This window comes from Grus americana, chromosome 1 (genome assembly GCF_028858705.1).
Source record: "Grus americana isolate bGruAme1 chromosome 1, bGruAme1.mat, whole genome shotgun sequence".
NCBI lineage: Eukaryota > Metazoa > Chordata > Aves > Gruiformes > Gruidae > Grus > Grus americana.
The window spans coordinates 175,584,906-175,603,687 of record NC_072852.1 but is presented as its reverse complement, the minus strand read 5'-3'; the positions used below and the strand labels follow the sequence as shown (position 1 = coordinate 175,603,687).

The following is an 18,782-nucleotide window of genomic DNA, read 5'->3' as shown; positions in this document are numbered from 1 at the left end:
TTCTGTTTTAGATTCTCAGGGCTGCGATCTTCCTCCCTTTGTCTCCCTCTCGTTGCTTCGTATCCCAGTAGTCTAATCCACAAACAGAAATTCAGCCACCACATCCATGTTGACAACTGACATAGCCCTTTGTACTCCGGGTCTATTCCCTTTTGTCTGACCTAAAACCTCAGCCTGCTTTTCTGATCCTCTGTGTGAATGTTTAGCTGCTATGACAATCTCAGGATGGGAAAACAGAGCTGTTAATCGTTCACCCCTCCAGATTCCTCCTCCTCTTCCCCACTACTACTCCTCTTAGTCACTACGAAACACTCTTTTCATCTGGTCTGTCAGTGAAGTTCAAAATCAAGGTATCTTGTTTGTCTGTTACTTCTGACTTCGTTACAACATAGTGTCTAAATTTCTTCTTGTAAAGTCTCTGCCCCTCCTTTTCCCATCCCTCTCTCTAGCTGTAAATTCATATGCTGTTTCTTCTCATATCTTACCTACTAAAGCTTACTTCTATCTGAGTTGTATAAACAAAGTCATATACCAAAAATATTTTCCTAGTCTCCTTCTTTGAATTGTCACTCCTTTTTAATTCCTTCACTGGCTCTTCCCTTTTAACAACTGGAAACACAGTACTTGAAAGGTTTTGCCTTACCCTTCACCTTGTGCGGTACTCCTTATCAAAATGCTTCAAATTGGAGTGATGCTTTCAAATAAGCATCCTCAGAGGTTTTTTTCCTCTATTGTTCTCCACAGTTAAGACTCTCAGGTAATGCTCATAAGCCTAAATCACTACAGTCCTTCAGGCTTGAAATCTGGATTTGTAGGTGACTCTGACAGCAAGACCTGAGATCAGGAATGGTACTTGAATCGGGAATGTGATCAGCAATATGGGTTCGTGAACACATACAACTTCCCACGTAAATCGAAGAAGTCATTTAGCAGCACAGTCACTAACATCTCATAGTGACGAGTAGAAAAGTATAGCAGGTATTGAGCCTGTCTGTACACCAGGAACCTGGAGAAAGAAATTCAGTGGAGCTTTGGGGTTAGGAAGCTGGCCGAACCTACGTAAATGAAATAATCCATTCCCCATTACTTTAGTTTCAAACCTTTTAAGTGTCATTATGCAAGGTATTTTAACCAAACTGGTTACGCTTATGTAGAAGTAACAGAATCTAGAGTTTATTTCAGGTCTTTTTTACAAAAGCTGAACACATAGGGTCAACTTGATATGTGAGAGGCAATCATATCAAATCAAGTAATAATCAGATAATGCTAGGCAACATATGTTATTGTATTTTCAAAGCTGCGTCTAACAAAGAAAAGGCCTGAGAAGACTTACGCCAGGTGCACTTTGTCATCACCCTGATATTCACAGAGGTTAGCCATCAGTCTGAGCAAGTGCAGAGCGAGCGCAGATGATGTGTTACATGTATTCTGTTAGCATGAAGCTTTGGGACGTAAATCCTACCACCCATATTCAAGTGGGTAAATTCCATCTAGTTTTACATATGTCTATACAATGAGAGAGCTTGAAGGAACAAATAAAAGGGAAGGCAAAACCACGAAGGACAGAATGAAAATTTTAGCTCTTACAAGATTTAAGTTCAGTTCCTGATCTGCCACAGATTTCTGACATATCCATGATCAAGCTCCTTAGCCCCTCTATGATATAAAGATAATTGCTTTGTTCTGCATCACAGGAGTATTTCCTGATGTGAACGTTAAATCCATTAAAGATTGCAAAGATGTTCAGATATTACAATTATAACATTTCTACTAGCTTCCCAGTTACTCCTGACATCATAGCTCAAAATAATTTATCTGAGACAGACCACAAGGCTGCAAACTGGAATCAGTAAAACAAACGAACAAAAAACCAAACAAATATCTGTTTACTAAAACTTACATTCATGCAGAAGCATTATAATAGATGAAGTATCTTCTGAAAATAAATAACAGCAATTTAAGAGACTATTTTTGAACTAGCTAATTTTGAACTAGCAGATTATTCATGAGAAAACACTTATTTCCTAAATCTACCAAAGATTTAGGAAATAAGTGTTTTCTCATGAATAATCTGTCCTTAAACAGTTTCTCAGAACTATTATGTACAAATATGCTTTGCTTCAGCTTGATGCCTGATTTTGTTTTCTGTTTGAATATACACATTTACACTAGCAATTGAAAAGAATTATACACTCTTCATAAATGAATTCTGTTCAATGTCTGCTAAAGACCAACTTTACTTCTTTAGCTATTTCTTCATACAATTACTCTTGCAAACTTCACGGTGAAATTAATATTTTATTTTTTTTTTTAAACTGAAAAAAAGAAAGCAGCTATGGAAAGATTTTAATACTGAATGTAGAGATAGAAGGCAAAGAACAGAGAAAGTACAAGAATACTCTAAAGCATTTTAACAAAGTTCTGGGCTGGCATATCCAGGGCCAGCTCTCTGCTTGGCCAAAGGGCTGCTATCTGAGTCACATACGGTAAAAAATATCAGATCTTTTTGAAAGTCAGTGAGTTTGGGCTTATTTTTAAGAAGAATCAAACCCCAGTTTTTTCTGCAACTCATATTTTCATCTCTCAGTCAAATGCTACACAGTATAAAAACTAGTCCACAGATAACAGGAGAGCAAGATCTAGAGGAATTATCCCATGAATGTGTGTTTCCAGTAAACATGTGAAGAGTGGCATAGGCCTTCCTTTTGGAATTAATGTTGTAATAAATACATTTTAATTAAAAATAAATAATAAGCTATAAATTTCCATTTAATATAACCCAAATCAAAAATGTAATATGTTCAAAGGTTTTCTAAATGAACAGAAGGGGTTTGATTCAACACCTGTCGTGGCTTCCAGCTGCTGCTCCAGAAAGGCCTGGATCTTCCATAGGCATGATTAACCCCATGCAGATGTCTCAGATGCCCTGGAGCATCTCAAATGGCACTAGTGATCTCCTTGTGGACAACCAAATAACTTTTGAAATGGTGTAAGAATTGATGTTAAGTTAAGAATATCTTAACTTCTCTGTGAAAATTTCTTCAGTTTCAGATTGAAATGCAGGGATGAGATGGGAAATTGATGATGACCTTCCTTGGTAGATCAGTTCACATGGTTTGCTAAAAATTTTTCTTTTCTTCTTCGATGCAGGTGGTGGCTCACAGTCAAAAAGGGCCACTGAAGAGGATGGCTACTGTTAATATTTAATGTTTTAAATCTGATTGAATTTGACATTCAGGATTTGAAATCTAATCTGGATTTGATGTTTCTTTACCAAAGAAACATCTACTATCAAGCCGTACTACCTTTCAGGAAGCAGACATGGATCTCCTTGTCTAATAGATTTTCTCCTTTGTGTGCTAAGTGGATAAAGTAACTTACCAGCTACTAGTTTGTACTAGTAGTTCTCTAAAGCACAGTACTTTTAGCAGAACTGAAAATTATTACTGTTATTTTGGCATAACAGTTGTCTCCCTCATACATCACATGAGAAGTCACAACAAGGGAAGTGCAACTATTAGAAAAATCTCAAAACCATTAAATATTTTGAGGTCTGTTGAAAGTGAAGTCTTAATGATTTCATAGAAGAATGCAACACTAATATTGACAGCTGAAGTTCCTTTATAAGGGGATAATACACAAACATCAGGCCATTTTTAATCTCCATGGTAGTTTAAAACCCAAATGCCAAGTAACAATCTTCTTTATGGCACACATGGCAGCTGACGTCATGCCACCTTCCAGCACTTGTCTAAGAAGTAGGAAACGGGGCTAAAGGAAAAAAAAAAATAAAGAGGAAAAGGGCCAGCCCTCTACACAGTGTAGTGGCAAACACTGATAAACAGCTTACGGTTAGCAGATCTAGCTCCCCAACCAACCTAAAGAGGCAGCTAGAAATCCACTTTGTTTCTATCTGTTTCATGGTAAGCTATAGAAACACCATTTCACTGAATGATTGTTGTTGTTTTGTCATGGTTTAAAAAACTTCTTTCTCTAGAAGGGAAAAAGTGATTTGTTTTTCAGCTGAGACTATGCTAGAAATGTGTGTTTTACCAGCCTGTTCAGGATTCAGTTACTCTCTGAGGCAGAAGACGAAGGGAAGAGAGTACTTATGGGAAACATAAACAGGCAGGATGGTGGCTTGCAGTGCCCATTTCTCCCAGGTAGCAAGACAACTGGGGAGACCTGGAAGTCTGTTTTAGGTAAAAATTCATCCATCCTAACATTCTCTCTTTGAATAATATGAACATGGAGGAAGGAGGGAGTAAAAGATGAATGAAAATGAAACAATGCAAAAAAATTCTATATAAAGTCTTAATAGCCTTTTTGGTGCACAATGTGTTTTATTTAATATTCTCATTGTCCTAAATTTTCCCACTTGACTCTGTTAATGCTTAGTCACTAGTTTTACACATAGTTGCTTTAAAAGTGCGCTAAAGTACCATGTTGGAAGAAAGCCTCTGATTGATTAATCATTTATCTCAGTAGAAAAGCCATGAACACATTTGATTTCCAGCAGCTTCACAGATATACAGCTATAAAATGAGATGTAAATTGCAATAGATATTAGTTTCAAAGAAAATGTGAAAAAGTTTATGTAAGAGTATAACTGTTGAATGAGGGGGCTCTATAAGAATGCTTCGCAACATATAGGTAACTGTTTATTAACTCTACGCCCTTCCTTTGCTTTTTTGGGTTATAGATAACAGGATTATGTACCTTAAAGTTTAAAGGTGTAGCTAACAATGACCTATGAACACTATGAAACAATTGTCTATTTATAGGTTACTGCCTGCAATCAATACCACCTTCCGTTTAAGTTAATCAATGTTGTCTTTAATTGATTAGCTTGGGTTGAAAACCTGCCAAAGTGCTGGATGCCTGGGCAGGGGGATAGGGAACATACTTATTGCTGTTTGGTTTCTATGCATTGAAAGATCATTTCAGTATTTATTCATGGTCAAGGAAATGTGAAGCAAAATAAATCTTAACTGTATGTTTCCTCACTGAGTATTCAGATTTCAACAGTAATATACAGACAAACTAGCAAGAGAAGTCATAAATGTCTAATGTACAATCTAGGTTTAAAATCTGAACTATACTGGATTGTCTGCCAAGCCAAAAAAATCAGTAAAATGAATGTCTTTTTAAAACCTGTGAGCTGGTAAAGCTCTAAGGCTTATTCTTCTTAGGGGAAATAAAATAAAATATTTAAATTAGTGTACATGGAGAGTGGCCATCTCTTTCGAAAATGTATAAAAATTAGAGCACCTATTTTCAGAGATATACCTCCTGCAACAGTAATGAAATTCAAGGTGGTGCACACAGATTAATGTTGTTATTTATTATTATGTATATAATTTCACTGAAGTGCATAGCACTGTACAGATGAATAATAAGTGCATGACCCTGACATTAATACAGGGTGTTACACACTGCAGTGAAAAATCAGCTGAAGTTTAAGGCACTAATCAGAAGGAAAATGAAGCATTATAAGTATGTGCTACTGCAAATAGGAACAATGTTTAACCAGCAAATATTTTAGGAAGACTGAGCAAAACCAAAATAGAATCAGGTGGACTAACCAAAGGGAGTTAGTAAAGCAGCTCCACTAAATATCACCGAGGGTTAGACACTAAACTTCTAACAGTTTCCCCCCTTTAACACCACCACTAGATCTGAAAATATTTTTTTGAGCATAAGAAAGACAAAAGAGAAGAGCAGCGCAGAAAACACACTATCCTTCAGCTTCTAAAATTGAGCAGCGCATGTGCATACGTTTTCACCAATGCATCAATTTGTTTGACAAACTCTGGCACGCAGAGAGGGATCGATAACGAGACAGCAGACATCACTCCCTAGTGGGTCACTACAACAGCTTTGCTCCACTCTTGTCTTTTTCACACGTTTCTGGTAGCTCAGATCACTACTCTTACCTAGAGGTGCCAGAATAACCCTAAGGAGGGCAGTCACATTACAGAGACAGTCCTGTCTTACGTCTGCAGTTAACCAAAGCTGTACAGACTCGAATCAGTTCTCTTACTGAACTTCAGAAATCTTAAGAATGGAAAACTTAAGGAAGAAACCTGATAATCAGACAGCAAAAAAGATAAAATGGAAAATCTATCTGTCGGATTGCTGAAAGTCACACTCTCACAAGAGATGGTATTTCACAAACATACACAGGCCTTCTTAGTTTGGTAACTCCTAAGCTGAAAAAAAGACTTTCTTGACAAATTAAATGGAAATTCTTTTTTTTTTTTTTTAATTTATTTATTTATTTTTTAAATCTGGCCTAATGGAATAACATGCTAAGTGGCCTAAAAATCACAGAAAAGTTCATCTCCATAAACAAGGCCATCCACTGTTTTGTCATTGCTGCTTCACAGAACCTTTTCATATTTCTGTGGGTCTAGAATAGTCAGCTGTTTGTTTCCATAAACAGCCTAGCTAAGTAGCAGATGTTTCCTTGGGCAGTTATTCAATATATCTAGAAAAAAAAAATCCCTTTGCCTTCCAGGCTTCTGACAGCTTTGTTTCCAGCTCCTGACTTCTTTTCCCTGCTGAAATGTTCAACCTTTATAGCAGGCCTGCACAACAGGTGGGCCGTGGGTCTCTTGCAGCTTGAAAAACCATTTGTTTGGCCCATCAGCTGCTGAGAAGCATCATGTACTGTTTGATTTGCCCAGCTGCCAAGAGGCAGCAACAAGATGTCCAGCAGAAAATGCATATCTCCTGGCTTGTCACTGATCCCTCAGAATGCGTGTATCTCCCAGTCAGCCACCTGGTCAACCAGCAGACACATAGCGCCAGATCACACACGCGCATTGCCTCCCAGGTCAAAGAAGTGGCGTAATAAGAAAGATTTGGGATATTCCAAAGTAATATTTGGCAAGGGGGGAGGTTGAAACAGAGGTGGAGGGAAAGTGGGAAAGCAACAATACAAGGGAAGCTGAAACGGTGTTGAAATGGGTCGGCAGAGAACAAGGAATGTCACATGGGAAAGTGAAAATGTATTTTCATTCTGAAAATGACCTGATAAATCCATTTGAGAATCCTGGCTCTGTACTAAACCCCAAGTACCCTTCTGCTAGAAGTCACACGCAATAATAAATGAGTAACAACAAATCCATAGTACTTACTAAGCAGCAATAAAAATGGAATAACTGATGAGCAAGTGTCAATTGAATAAAAATGCAGAATTTACAAGTTGATATATATATATTTAACGTTTCTAAGATGTTTTAATGAGAAAAAAAGGCAAGAAAAAACTTGGTAAAATGTATAAAGAATCAGGTGCTTTTCTGGGGTTTAATCAATTAATACTGTAGAGAATATATGACCATCGGTTTACATGGCATTATACAGATGGATGACCTCGTCTTTGAGGAGCTATGGGAGCAAATGGAATTGCTTTTGATTAAGAGGAAGGGGGACACAGAGAGGAACAGACAGAAATGCAAAGATAGGAGATAGAAGCCCTGAGAGAAAGATGCAATTATTGAAGGAGCTCTACAGAAGGATAATGGATAACAAAAATGGACTTGATGCTGGTCATCACAGTCGATATCATGGGCAAAATAAATGAAAGAAAGACTAAAAAAAAAAGACATTTTAGTTAAATGTGCTGCAGAGAGAACTGATGTACCCAGAAAAGAAATAGATGTCCTGTCATTTGAGGATATTGAAAACTATTTTTAAAAAAGTCGTTAATTTGAGAGTAGTCTTGCAATGGAAAATGTGCTATCTCTGATTAGCAGCCAACAGTAATCTTCTCTAAGTCTACAAACATAAACTCATACAAAACCTAAGATTTAGAGACATTAAGACAAGAAGTCTAATACGGCTGGAATTGGAAATAAAGACAGAAAACGTGACTGGGGGGCGGGGCTGAGACTGGTTAAACACATAGATAGAAACACAGAAACCAGCACACTGGAAGACACTGTGAAAGGGAGCTAGTAATAAGAAATGGTTGCCTGACAGTAACTGAGACTGAAGTTGGGGGACCGAGTGATTAGAGAAGAACAGGACTCAGTGGTTGAGAATAGAAGGAAAGACGGGGGAAAAAACACAGACAGGGCAAAAAAGTCAGGTAAAGTAATCTGAAGTCTCTTAGAGGGAGAAATCTTGACAAGTAACTGGGTATGCGGCATATGGATAGAGTATTATGAGCCAATATCTGGACATGTCTGGATCTTGATTAACAAGGATATTAAGTGTAAGAAGTTAAAATTAGAGGCTCGAATTATGACTGGATATAAATAGAAACTTGTATTGAAAGGTGAGACAAAAAAAGAGGCAAGAAAGAGATTATAAAATTGGGAAATGAATATTAGGACTGATACAATAGCCAGAGATGAGGAAGAAACAAGAATAAGAAAGCTTAATGGAGACACTGTTAAAAGTGATACAGATTGCAAGAAAAATGAAAAGAAGATTCTGTGCCCAAGAGCATGAAATGTATCCCAAGATTGTATTCATCTCAACAAGTATCTGTAAAACCCCCACGGCAAAATGGTCATTCCTTAGACCACAGTGCTCATAAAGTATTACAGTTTATCAGCTACTTTGTTAGCTTTATCACTGTGAATCTACAGATTCAAGTCCATAAGGCTGTCAGATGTCATCTCACAGTGAAACTTCTGGCTTTGTAGCTTACATGTTAAAAAGAAAACCCTAGGAAATGGCTACCTAGGACATTATTCAAACGGTGAAGCAAAACACTCAACTGTTAGGAAATGCCAAAATTAAGATTTAACATATGAAAGAAATTGAGATAATCATTCATACCTCTTCTGTAAAGCATGATGTCTAATGATGAAAGTATTATGTATAAACCAGGTATTATATAAAGCATGAGAACACACATTGAGCACTGAAGATAAAGAAAATATTGGATAGATATCCATTTATTCAACTATATCCTTGTCCCCTGCACTGAATGAGACAGGGTACTGTGAAAAATACAGTATCTAATCATATAATTAAAGATTATATCATGATGCATACAAAAGGCAGTTGAACAAAGGTGCGGAAGACAACCTTAATTCTACCATTTCCTAATTTTGGAATGCTTGACTCTACAGCCTTGATAATGGCCTTTTCCAATAAAGTTTTTGATCTCGTAAGAAATATCATCACACATTTCCACATGCTTTTGTCCAAGATTTATACATCAGAAAGGGAATGGTGGGCACAAGATTCACAGAATGACCAAAAGTTCCTTTTCATTGTGGAAGTCCTTCAGATAGCTATCTTTCACACACAAATGGAGCCAGAAAGAATCAAGGACTATCGTTTGCTGAGTTTATTACACTGATTTTGCTTGTTGAAAAACAGATTAAACAAGTTTCAAACCAACACAGAAAACCATTTAGGTTAGGTTTTGAGGCAAATGACTGAAGCTGTCTCTAAGCAATTTTTATTGATGTGGAGGGCAGCTGCAGGGCTGCTTTCCCCTAGTACTTAGGCAGCAAAATGCACACACTAGGTTCTTGGTATGGGCAAAGTTAAATCATAATTTCTTTCTCACTCTTCCCTAGCAGCCTTCAAAGGCCTTACAAGTAACTTCATACAGGACTATGCAGTCAGTGTGCTGAGTTGCAGTTGCTTTCTTTTACTATTCCTGGATCTGCTCAACATCTCCATTTCCTGCCTTGTCCTTTCTGGGAGGGAAAAAGACAGATGGCTCTGGAAGCTTTTATGTGCATGGTAGCCGAGTGGCTCTTCTTCTTACATCAGGAAAGCATAGTCTGAAGCCACTTAGCATTACACTTAACTGCGCTATTAATATGAGCCTACAGAAGAGGTGGAGAACGAGAAAAAGGCAAGAAGAAACAGTCGGTGGGAAAGGGCTTAGAAAGCATAAGTTCGTTTTGCTAAGGGACAGGGAGAGTAAGATAACAGGCTCATTTGGAGAAAGACTGATAATGTGCTAGAAGGAAAAAAAAATATTTGCAGCAGAATAAGGAATTGAGGTATGAAATTTTGATTGACAGACAAAAGGAACAAAATTTCCCCTAGAGCAGTATGTGTAGTTAAGGAAAAATTGACTGAAAGAGTGGAGTAGGACAGGAAAACTTTGAGGACAGGTAAAATGCAAAGGGTCTCTGGGAACGCGAACAGACATTTGGGGAAAAAAATGATAAGCTTGAGAGTTCATGGGAACTGAACAGGGTGAGAAGACTGTTAGGAGAAAATGATGGAGCTGGTTTCAGAAGCAGCTGGAATGATGGCATGTAGAAGTTGGGAATCAATTGGAAAAAAGTAGAAAAGGTACAGGCTCAGGCAATTTCTAGAAAATAGGAAAGAAAAAGAGAAGACAAAAAAAAAATAGCAGCCTGTCAGAGAGAAAATTTGGTTAAGCTTCCTGTTCTTATAAGGATAGCTTTGGGAAAAAAGCATAAAACAATTTGGGAGTGATTTGGGAAAAGACATGACAGGGATATCATAGGAACAGAATGGTCAATGGGGAAGACAGTGCAGAACAAAAACATTTTTAGAGGAGTTTAGATAATGCGTACATGGAGTGGTGTTTAAATGGAATGAAGATGAATGTACAGGACTTGAGAGGGAAACTACTGGGAGACAGAAAATTGGGAATGTGGTTCCTTATAGAGGAAAAGAAAAATTAATAACGTAGGCAGACGAATACATGGTAAGTGACCAGATGGGGAAGAAAAAGTCAATGGAAATAAGAAAGTAAGAGCAGCAGTAAATGTCATTGTTCTAGTGCTTAGTAAGAGGTCTGGTAACAAAACAGTATATAAAAGTCAAACATTATCTTTGTATGGTACCTTTTTGTGTGGGATGAGGGGGTCTTGGGAAACCGGATTGGGAGCTAGGCATAGGCATCTAGTGAACCTACAATATGTATGGAGAAGAGGATAATCTGCTTTATTATTATTTTAAACAGAAGCAAGAAAGAAAACATTTAAAACCAGTGTCTACACCAGCTCCTAATAACTGAGTATCTGTTTGTATCTGTTAAAAAATATGGAAACTCATAATTGGGTTATTTATTATGATAATTTGTTAGCATTTTATGGATATTCCAGCAAACTGTTATCTACCCAGTATTTTAAAAAAACCCAAACCCAACCCTAAAATATCCTGCACGTCTTCTTTTTATAGTCTCATATTCAAATTTCTTTTTATTATCTTTTTATTACAAAAGACTTTACATGAACTAAAAGTGAATCTGAATAAGAGCTACATGATGAAAAATAGAACAGAACATACCCCTCTTATTGACAAATACAATTATCTTTTATGCTTAAATTAGCCCTATTCTTTACTCACAAAAGTGATCGTTAACAATATGAACATTAAATACAACTTTTATTTATAATAAATAGTAGATAAAATATTTATTTTTAATTATTATTTCCTCACTTAATATTTTCTTAAATGCTGAAATTACACTTGGTATTTCAATTATTTCACTTCCCCACAGAATGCTGCAGCTTTCCTACTTCTGTTTGATTAGTTACGGAACTGCATAGCATGCTTAATACAGTAAGTTGAAAAAAAAAATAATGATTCTGGATAAAGAGACTATTACCCCAGACATGCTTTGATACCGAGATACAGATATATTTTTGAGAGGAATAAGAAAGGCATAAGTATTTCCCTAGTAAGTATTTTTTCCCCAGAACCTGAAACATGAAAGAGATAGTATTATATTCTTTATTATGGAATATATTGTATATTTTATATAGCAATACTTATATATTGCATACTAGAGTATACCACATATCATTTACAGATAAAATATAAGGACAGAATTGAAGTTTTGAAAAATTGGAAAGACATGGTCCTTGTTGCCCGATGAAAATTCAAAAAAGTGTTGGAAAAATCCCAGTTTCACCCACTGGAAAGGTTTTGTAGAGTTTTGCGGCTAAATTCTCCGAGGAGCCCATCTGTACTGAGCATGCTTTATCCCGGTGCTGCAGGACTGAAGCAGTTCTTTTCCTGCAACTCTCTCTCCTCATTTCTGCAAACAATTGCTGTGCTAAATATTGAGATAAGAACAGAGAAATTGTCTATGCTTTTCTCTCAGTGCTTCTCTCCCTGATATCCAGGCAGATGCAGAATAAGAAACAGAATGCGTACTGAAAGCAGCAGGGAACGTGAGCTTGATGGGGCGATGAGGGGAAGCAGAGAATTACAGACAGAGATGTGGTGCCAAACGGGAAAGGCTGGTAACGAGGAATGTCAGTGCAGCATGGACTCTCCAAATGGCTGGACAGGAGGAGGAGGCAACAGGAAGGGTCAGACAGAGACAGGGGGTTGGGGGTCACTGAGAAAAGCAAGAGCTTGTAATTAAAGAAATCATCAGGGTGGCATGAAACTGAGTTCAGGAGAGAAGGCTGGAAGAATGCGAAGTTGGGAAAAAAAGAAACACAATGTAATGTACAGCAAGGAAAGAGAGATTAGCAGCTGACAAAAGCTGGAATTGGAGTGAGGAGGAAGAAACTAGGAGGAACCGCGACACAGAGGTGCAGGAGTAACAGGGATACGTGCTAAGGGGGACACAGAGAAAAGGGAGTTTATGGTGAGAGGGAATCCTCCTTCCAAAACTGGAAGTGAACACAAAGAGCTGACACTTAGCATTAGTCGCCTGTTATTAAGCATTTCTTGAACTATTTCTGAAACCTCTCAGGCTATCATACCTGATCCACAATGACAATAAGTGCCTATAGTTACATTTGTGCTGCAGGGTTACCTGTTGTGGTAGATCTAAAAGTTCTGAACTTTTGCATGACGATTAAGCTGAATGTATTAAACTATAGAAAATTACAGCTTTGTTTCTTGCTTCTTTCTTCCTTGTCCTTAAAATAACAACTATTACAATTATGTGTTAAGACTGCAAAGTAGAGACAGGAAATGTCAGAATTAAGGTTGCCTTTGCAATGTGATCCAATATCATGATTAGAATATATTATGGACCAGTTTTTAATTAGATAATCATCTGTGGGTTGGTGGTTTTTTTCCTTGCACCACCTTGGACAGATGAATCGAGGAAAGGTCATCGTTACTGACAATGTTGCTTGTAAGACCTTGATTTAGACCTTGATAAGACCTTGCAGATGACACCAAGCTGAGTGGTGCAGTTGACACACCTAAGGGATGGGATGCCATCCAGAGGGACCTGGACAAGCTTGAGAAGTGGGCCCATGTGAACCTCATGACGTTCAACAAGGCCAAGAGCAGGGTCCTGCACCTGAGTCAGGGCAACTCCCAGTATCAATACAGGCTGGGGGATGAAGGGACTGAGAGCAGCCCTGAGGAGAAAGCCTTGGAGGTACTGGTGGATGAAAAGGAACAGTGATTTTCAATACACTGAATTAGTTTGCCAAAAATGTAAAGTATCCTCAAAAAATAGGTCCTAGCTACTCGAAGGTTAAGCAATTTGTCACCTTAATCTTTCTGTGACTCTATTTCCCAGCTTTCAAATGGGAATGCTCCAAACTTCACTTCCTTGTAGGAGTGCTCTGAATATAAAGTAATTAATGTTAGCAAAGAGCTCAGGTACTGCAGTGACTAGCGTAACAGAACGGGCCTCCCAAGAAATTAGAAGTCTTCTTTTGTACCAAACAAAATGACATAAGGATTGGATTCTTACTGAAAAAAATTATGTCAAATGGTGCTTTGAATAAGGCATACATTTTACGGGAAGGAAAGCAGGATTCTGGAATAACAAACATGTACCCACTTCCCAGGCAACGTTTAATCTGGCATATTCCAACTTCTGAGTTATTGACTTTGCAGACGTAACTTGCTTTAAATCTAAATGTTTTTGTTTATATACATATGTTTGTCTTTCATAAGAACTTATTGCCTCTTTTGTATTTGTTTATATGCTCAATACATTAAAAGCTTGTTGACTTTTTATTCTGTTGTTACAGCCTCCTCGTGGCACACCAGTAACAACTCTTTAGGAGTTAGAAAAAGTGATTAAATAACACACAGATGTCGTCAAATGATACGGTTAAGATGACTGACTTCAAAATGCAAAATAAAGGCAATTGAGAGTGATTACTGAGCTAATCATTTTAGGCTTGCATTTGAAAAAATGCACCTTCATTTACAAGTGAAAACAAATGCTATTTTTACTGGTTAGTATTCATATAGGTAGATTTAGCCTGTTGACTAGAGAAGATATTAGAACATAAATACTATCTTAAAAATTTGCTCTTTACTAATATCTTGGTGTTTGATATATATATATATATACACACATTTAGATTCACAGGGGAAGTAATATGGCTCTCTTTAGTATTTCATGTATAAATTTACTCAGCAGATTTGTTTTATTAAAATGTAAATAATGGGACATGGTAAATGAAAAATCCAAGAAGGGAATAAGCAGTTTATTTATCGTTAATGCTCAGAGTACCTTATTAAAATACACCTTTCAGTAACTGCCACTGAATATTAGCTATGAAATTCTCATCACACCTTGAATGTTACCCATTAGGTTTAGCCATTCGTATAGTTAAAAGGCTCAAAATGTTTCAAATATACCTTTAAAAACATCATTATCTCAAACCTAACTATACATATTCACAAAACCTGCATTCAGCATGTCTGAGATTCAACCCAATATTGCTTCAAATTAATTATTCTTCTTTAATTGCTCTGTATAAACAGAAATGACCTATTAATTTAAAGAAAATCTATCAGCACAGAATGTATTCTCTCTTATAAACAAGCAAGATGAACTTGACCTTGTTTGAACTTGTTTTGATGTGGCCCAGATGGTAGGCTACATGCTTGAATAGCAGTCTAAAGCTAAGGAAAAACTCATATAGCAAGATCTAGATTTATAGCCTTTTGCAAATTCCTACCTTGTATTGTCCTTTCAGCATCTGTTCTGCCCCCGCTGCGGTCAGCTTCTATCTCTGGGGTCAGAGAGTCTAGAAACATAGAAAGGTAAGACTGACACATATTTCATTTGATTCTTATAGCCCTTTTTACAACCTGTTACTCCAATGCTGAATTACAATACAATCAACCTTTGTCAGTTTTTTTAATGTTGAACAATGACTGGAGGCCAGGACAATTTTTTGTTAGACTAGGAAGATTAATAGGCAATAGATTTTTCAAGCATAAAAGAGGGGGGAGAAAAAGAAGAAAAAAAATTGACTTCTCAAGCTAATAATATAAAATTGTCCTAGTTTGGGCATTCTCTCCAGTGAGTTTATTTGCACGTACTATTTAAAGTAACAAAACAATAAAGAGAGAGGCATCACTTGAATGACGGAAAGAAAAGAGATTTTCTTCTTTTTCCCCTCCCATCACGTTATAAATTTTCAATATAGCAAGCTTCTTTTGGCACTTAAATTGAAAGTTAATGACACAGAGGCAAAAATTGGCTTCTTACCATTTAGGACCCTGAGACTATCTGTTGAAGCTGCCTGTTTCAGTGTCTGTTCTGCTTGCTCCCGTCGCTTAGTCTCAAATTCAAGTGCTTCCTGCAATTTCCTCTTTGCCTTCTTTTCCTTCTTTAGCCTTTTCTGAATTATTGCTAGGAAAAAAAGAAAATCAGTGTACTCAGATTTGGAGCTGAAACTTGGTTACATGATTACCTATTAAGAGTCCTGAGAAACAATACAACTGTAACAGTTCATACAAACTGATTTATTATATAATACCAATTTAAATTACTTGAAATTTGCTGGAATCACACTAGGATATTTATGTTTTATACCATGATATTGAAAACTGTAGGTGATATTCAGCTATAGCATTATTATTTTTTTTTTTTAATAAACAGATGAGAATCTGTGAATGTCCAAACCAGAAAACCTTAGAACTGGCAACGAAATGTACTTTTTGCATCATCTGACATAGATATGCCTCTGTCTCTGGAGGCGAGGTGTATTTTTTCGGGATTAAGCCCACCGTTGTGTCATGGCCCGTAACACACAGTTAGTACACACACAGTGATGAAGTTCTCGCCCGCCTGCCTGCAGCTTCTCTCCCACAAGAGGGAGATGCGGCTGCTTGGGTGCCAGGGCTGCAGGAGGAGCTCAGCCTCCACCCTGCCGTGGTCCGCATTCCTTTGGGAAAGGCGCTGAGCTTTCGAACTCCCATCCAAGCTGCTGGTGCTTCAAGCCATCTGGCCTCCTGGTGCCCGGTCTCTTGCCCATCTTTATTTCTTATCCACATTTCCCTTTGTCCTTCCCTTTTCTCTTTCTTGCTCTCTGTCAGCTCCTGTCCCATCAGCCAACTCGCTTTGAAGAACTCAGCAAATCCTTTACAGTAGAAATACCTGGGCAGTGTTGGGTCCCCCAGCCAAGTAAATATTACTTTGCTTTGTCAAATGTGAGGGAAAGCATTAGGAAAGGAAGGAGTATTTTAAAATTAAGCATTAGAAGGCCCTAATTTAGAAAAAAAGTTTTCCTTATATCTCTTCAGTTCAAATTTTACAAGGAAAAGGACTGCAAGATCAGGGTGTAAGTGCATCATGCAAGGGCTGTTTTAAAGAAACTTCACCACAATTTTTTCTTCTATGTTACCAGTGACTTACAACCACAAACATAAGATCTGCATGATCCCTAACGGAAGGAACATATCACAGTTTACGTTCCTGATGGAAAAGGATAATGCGAACCAATATATAGTCAGTATTTTTTATACTCAATAAAAGTCAAAGCGAGCCTCTAAAGAAATCATGTAAAGTCGTAGAGCATATACACAGTCTAGTTTCTCTTCAGATCGTATAAATTTTTCACCTTTTACTAAAGATTTCTGTGGAGAGGAACAGGCATGAGTGTCAAGGAATTATTCTGAGGCTCCGCCTTGGTGGGGCTGGGTTTTTGTGGGGTTTTTTTGAGAGGGGATCTCATCAACACTTATAAATATCTAAAGGGCAGATGTCAAGAGGATGGGGCCAGACTCTTTTCAGTGGTGCCCAGTGACAGGACAAGGGGCAACGGGCACAAACTGGAACACAGGAAGTTCCACCTGAACATGAGGAAAAACCTCTTCACTCTGAGGGTGACCAAGCACTGGAACAGGCTGCCCAGAGAGGTTGTGGAGTCTCCTTCTCTGGAGATATTCAAAACCCGCTGGGACACAATCCTGTGCAACCTGCTCTAGGTGATCCTGCTTTAGCAGGGGGGTTGGACAGGATGATCTCCAGAGGTCCCTTCCAACCCCTACCAATCTGTGAATCTGTGATATCATTATCTCCCCTACCACACCGCAACCCTTCTTACATAGCACATTTAGGGTTTTCAGGGATGTGCATGTAAGAAGCTTATTTCTCACAAGATCTTCCTGGATAACCCTTTCCTGGAGAGTCTGTTATTTTGACACTAACTAAAAAATTACTAAACTACTAACTAAAGAATTCCTTACACACGCTAAAAGAATTATCTTTACCAAAACCAAATACTAGGTCATACTAGTTTGGACTGTCAAGATCTTTCTAGCCCTGTGTCTCACTCCAAAGTAACCTCTGGTACATGCCTAGGGATGAATGCTGGAAAAGGTAAAAATATACTTCCACCAGTTCATACTCCTCAAATGCAAATAATGAAACTTTTAAAGGGAACCGTCATTGTTATTACTATTTAATGTACATGCTAAGAATAACCACTTTTTGGGTGATGTTGGATATTCTGTGTTGCTATACAGAACTGTTCAGACTCAAAATGAATATAAGCACATACCCTGTAGTCAGAATAGCTACATAATTTACATCCAAGACTTTGGAATTTTGGTTCTTTTTCATTTTCTATAGTACCAACCACTTTACAGGCTAATTAGCTTATACTACCAAAGAACATCTAGTATATATACAAAGGCTAAACTAAATACATTTTGAATCATTGCACGGTTTTAATGTTTTCATTATAAGTACTTTGAAAGTGATTGCAATAAATGAGAAGGAAACATATGTTGCTTTCTGAATTAAAATGTCATCATGGCTGACACATTGTAGATGTGACTACAGCAGTCAGAGCCAGAATTAGCAAGCCCTTACTGTGTAGCTGCTCACAGAACAGATATTATCCTACTTTCACCAGTTGATGAGACACATCCTACAGCCTTAGGAATCACTAATTGGAATATTTACAAAGGAAAAAACCAGTACAGTAAATAAGCAGCTCTGTAGAACATCCAGTAGCAGCAGTGAATTTAATGTTCCAAAAAATGGCAAAAATATTCAGATGTAGCCACTAAAGAAAAAGATATTTGACTTGTTTTAATATGATGAGCAAAAGATAGATGTTGCCTAATGCTGAAGATCACATTCACCTAATGGGTTTTGACCTGTATGTTACACAGTGGCTTGTGTTTCTATGCTGTGGCTTTTAAGTGTATTTCATTTTTTTCATATGGTTTTCTCTTAACTTAACAGGGATATGGTACACTTCTCCCATCTTGCTCATGCTTCCATTAAGACACGTGAAGCTTTCTTTAAGACATGACACTTGCTACCTGGAAAACTAATAATAGGTAAAGCCTCCTATGTATTTTTCTATCTTTAATTGAAGAATACATTCTCACAGCAATTACAGTCTGGCCTTAGTTTTTTTTCTTCTACCTGGATCTGTTAATCTTAAAGAATAATCCATTACTTTTCTTTCTTTTTTTACAGAAGTATCCACTAGCGGTCATAGTCATCCTCATTATATTTGCTTTGCTGCATATCACCATTAAGTGTTCATATCCATTCCTCTTTGGTCTGCCTCTTTTACCAGTGCAATATCATCATTAGAGGGATACATTTAAAAAAAAGCAGTTAACACATCATGCTGAAA

The 18,782-nt window shown here is 37.4% G+C and overlaps 1 protein-coding gene and 1 non-coding gene across 7 annotated transcripts in view; one reads left to right on the top strand and one right to left on the bottom strand.

Annotated features, from left to right (window-relative positions):
* Positions 1–18,782, bottom strand: part of DACH1 (dachshund family transcription factor 1) — a 367,584-nt gene that overhangs the window by 21,492 nt on the left and 327,310 nt on the right. For 4 of the 6 annotated variants that reach the window (XM_054806675.1, XM_054806681.1, XM_054806696.1 and 1 more), the window contains 2 exons: positions 15,392–15,535; positions 14,856–14,924 (listed from right to left, as the gene is read on the bottom strand). In XM_054806675.1, coding sequence (XP_054662650.1) covers positions 14,856–14,924; positions 15,392–15,535 — 213 coding nt within the window. Of the gene's footprint in view, positions 1–10,799; positions 10,867–14,855; positions 14,925–15,391; positions 15,536–18,782 lie in introns of all 6 variants that reach the window. The other 2 variants (XM_054806688.1, XM_054806712.1) reach the window with 1 other exon arrangement.
* On the top strand, positions 16,708–16,823 carry LOC129201998 (U5 spliceosomal RNA). The gene has a single exon (XR_008575578.1). It is a non-coding gene; the product is annotated as a U5 spliceosomal RNA (small nuclear RNA).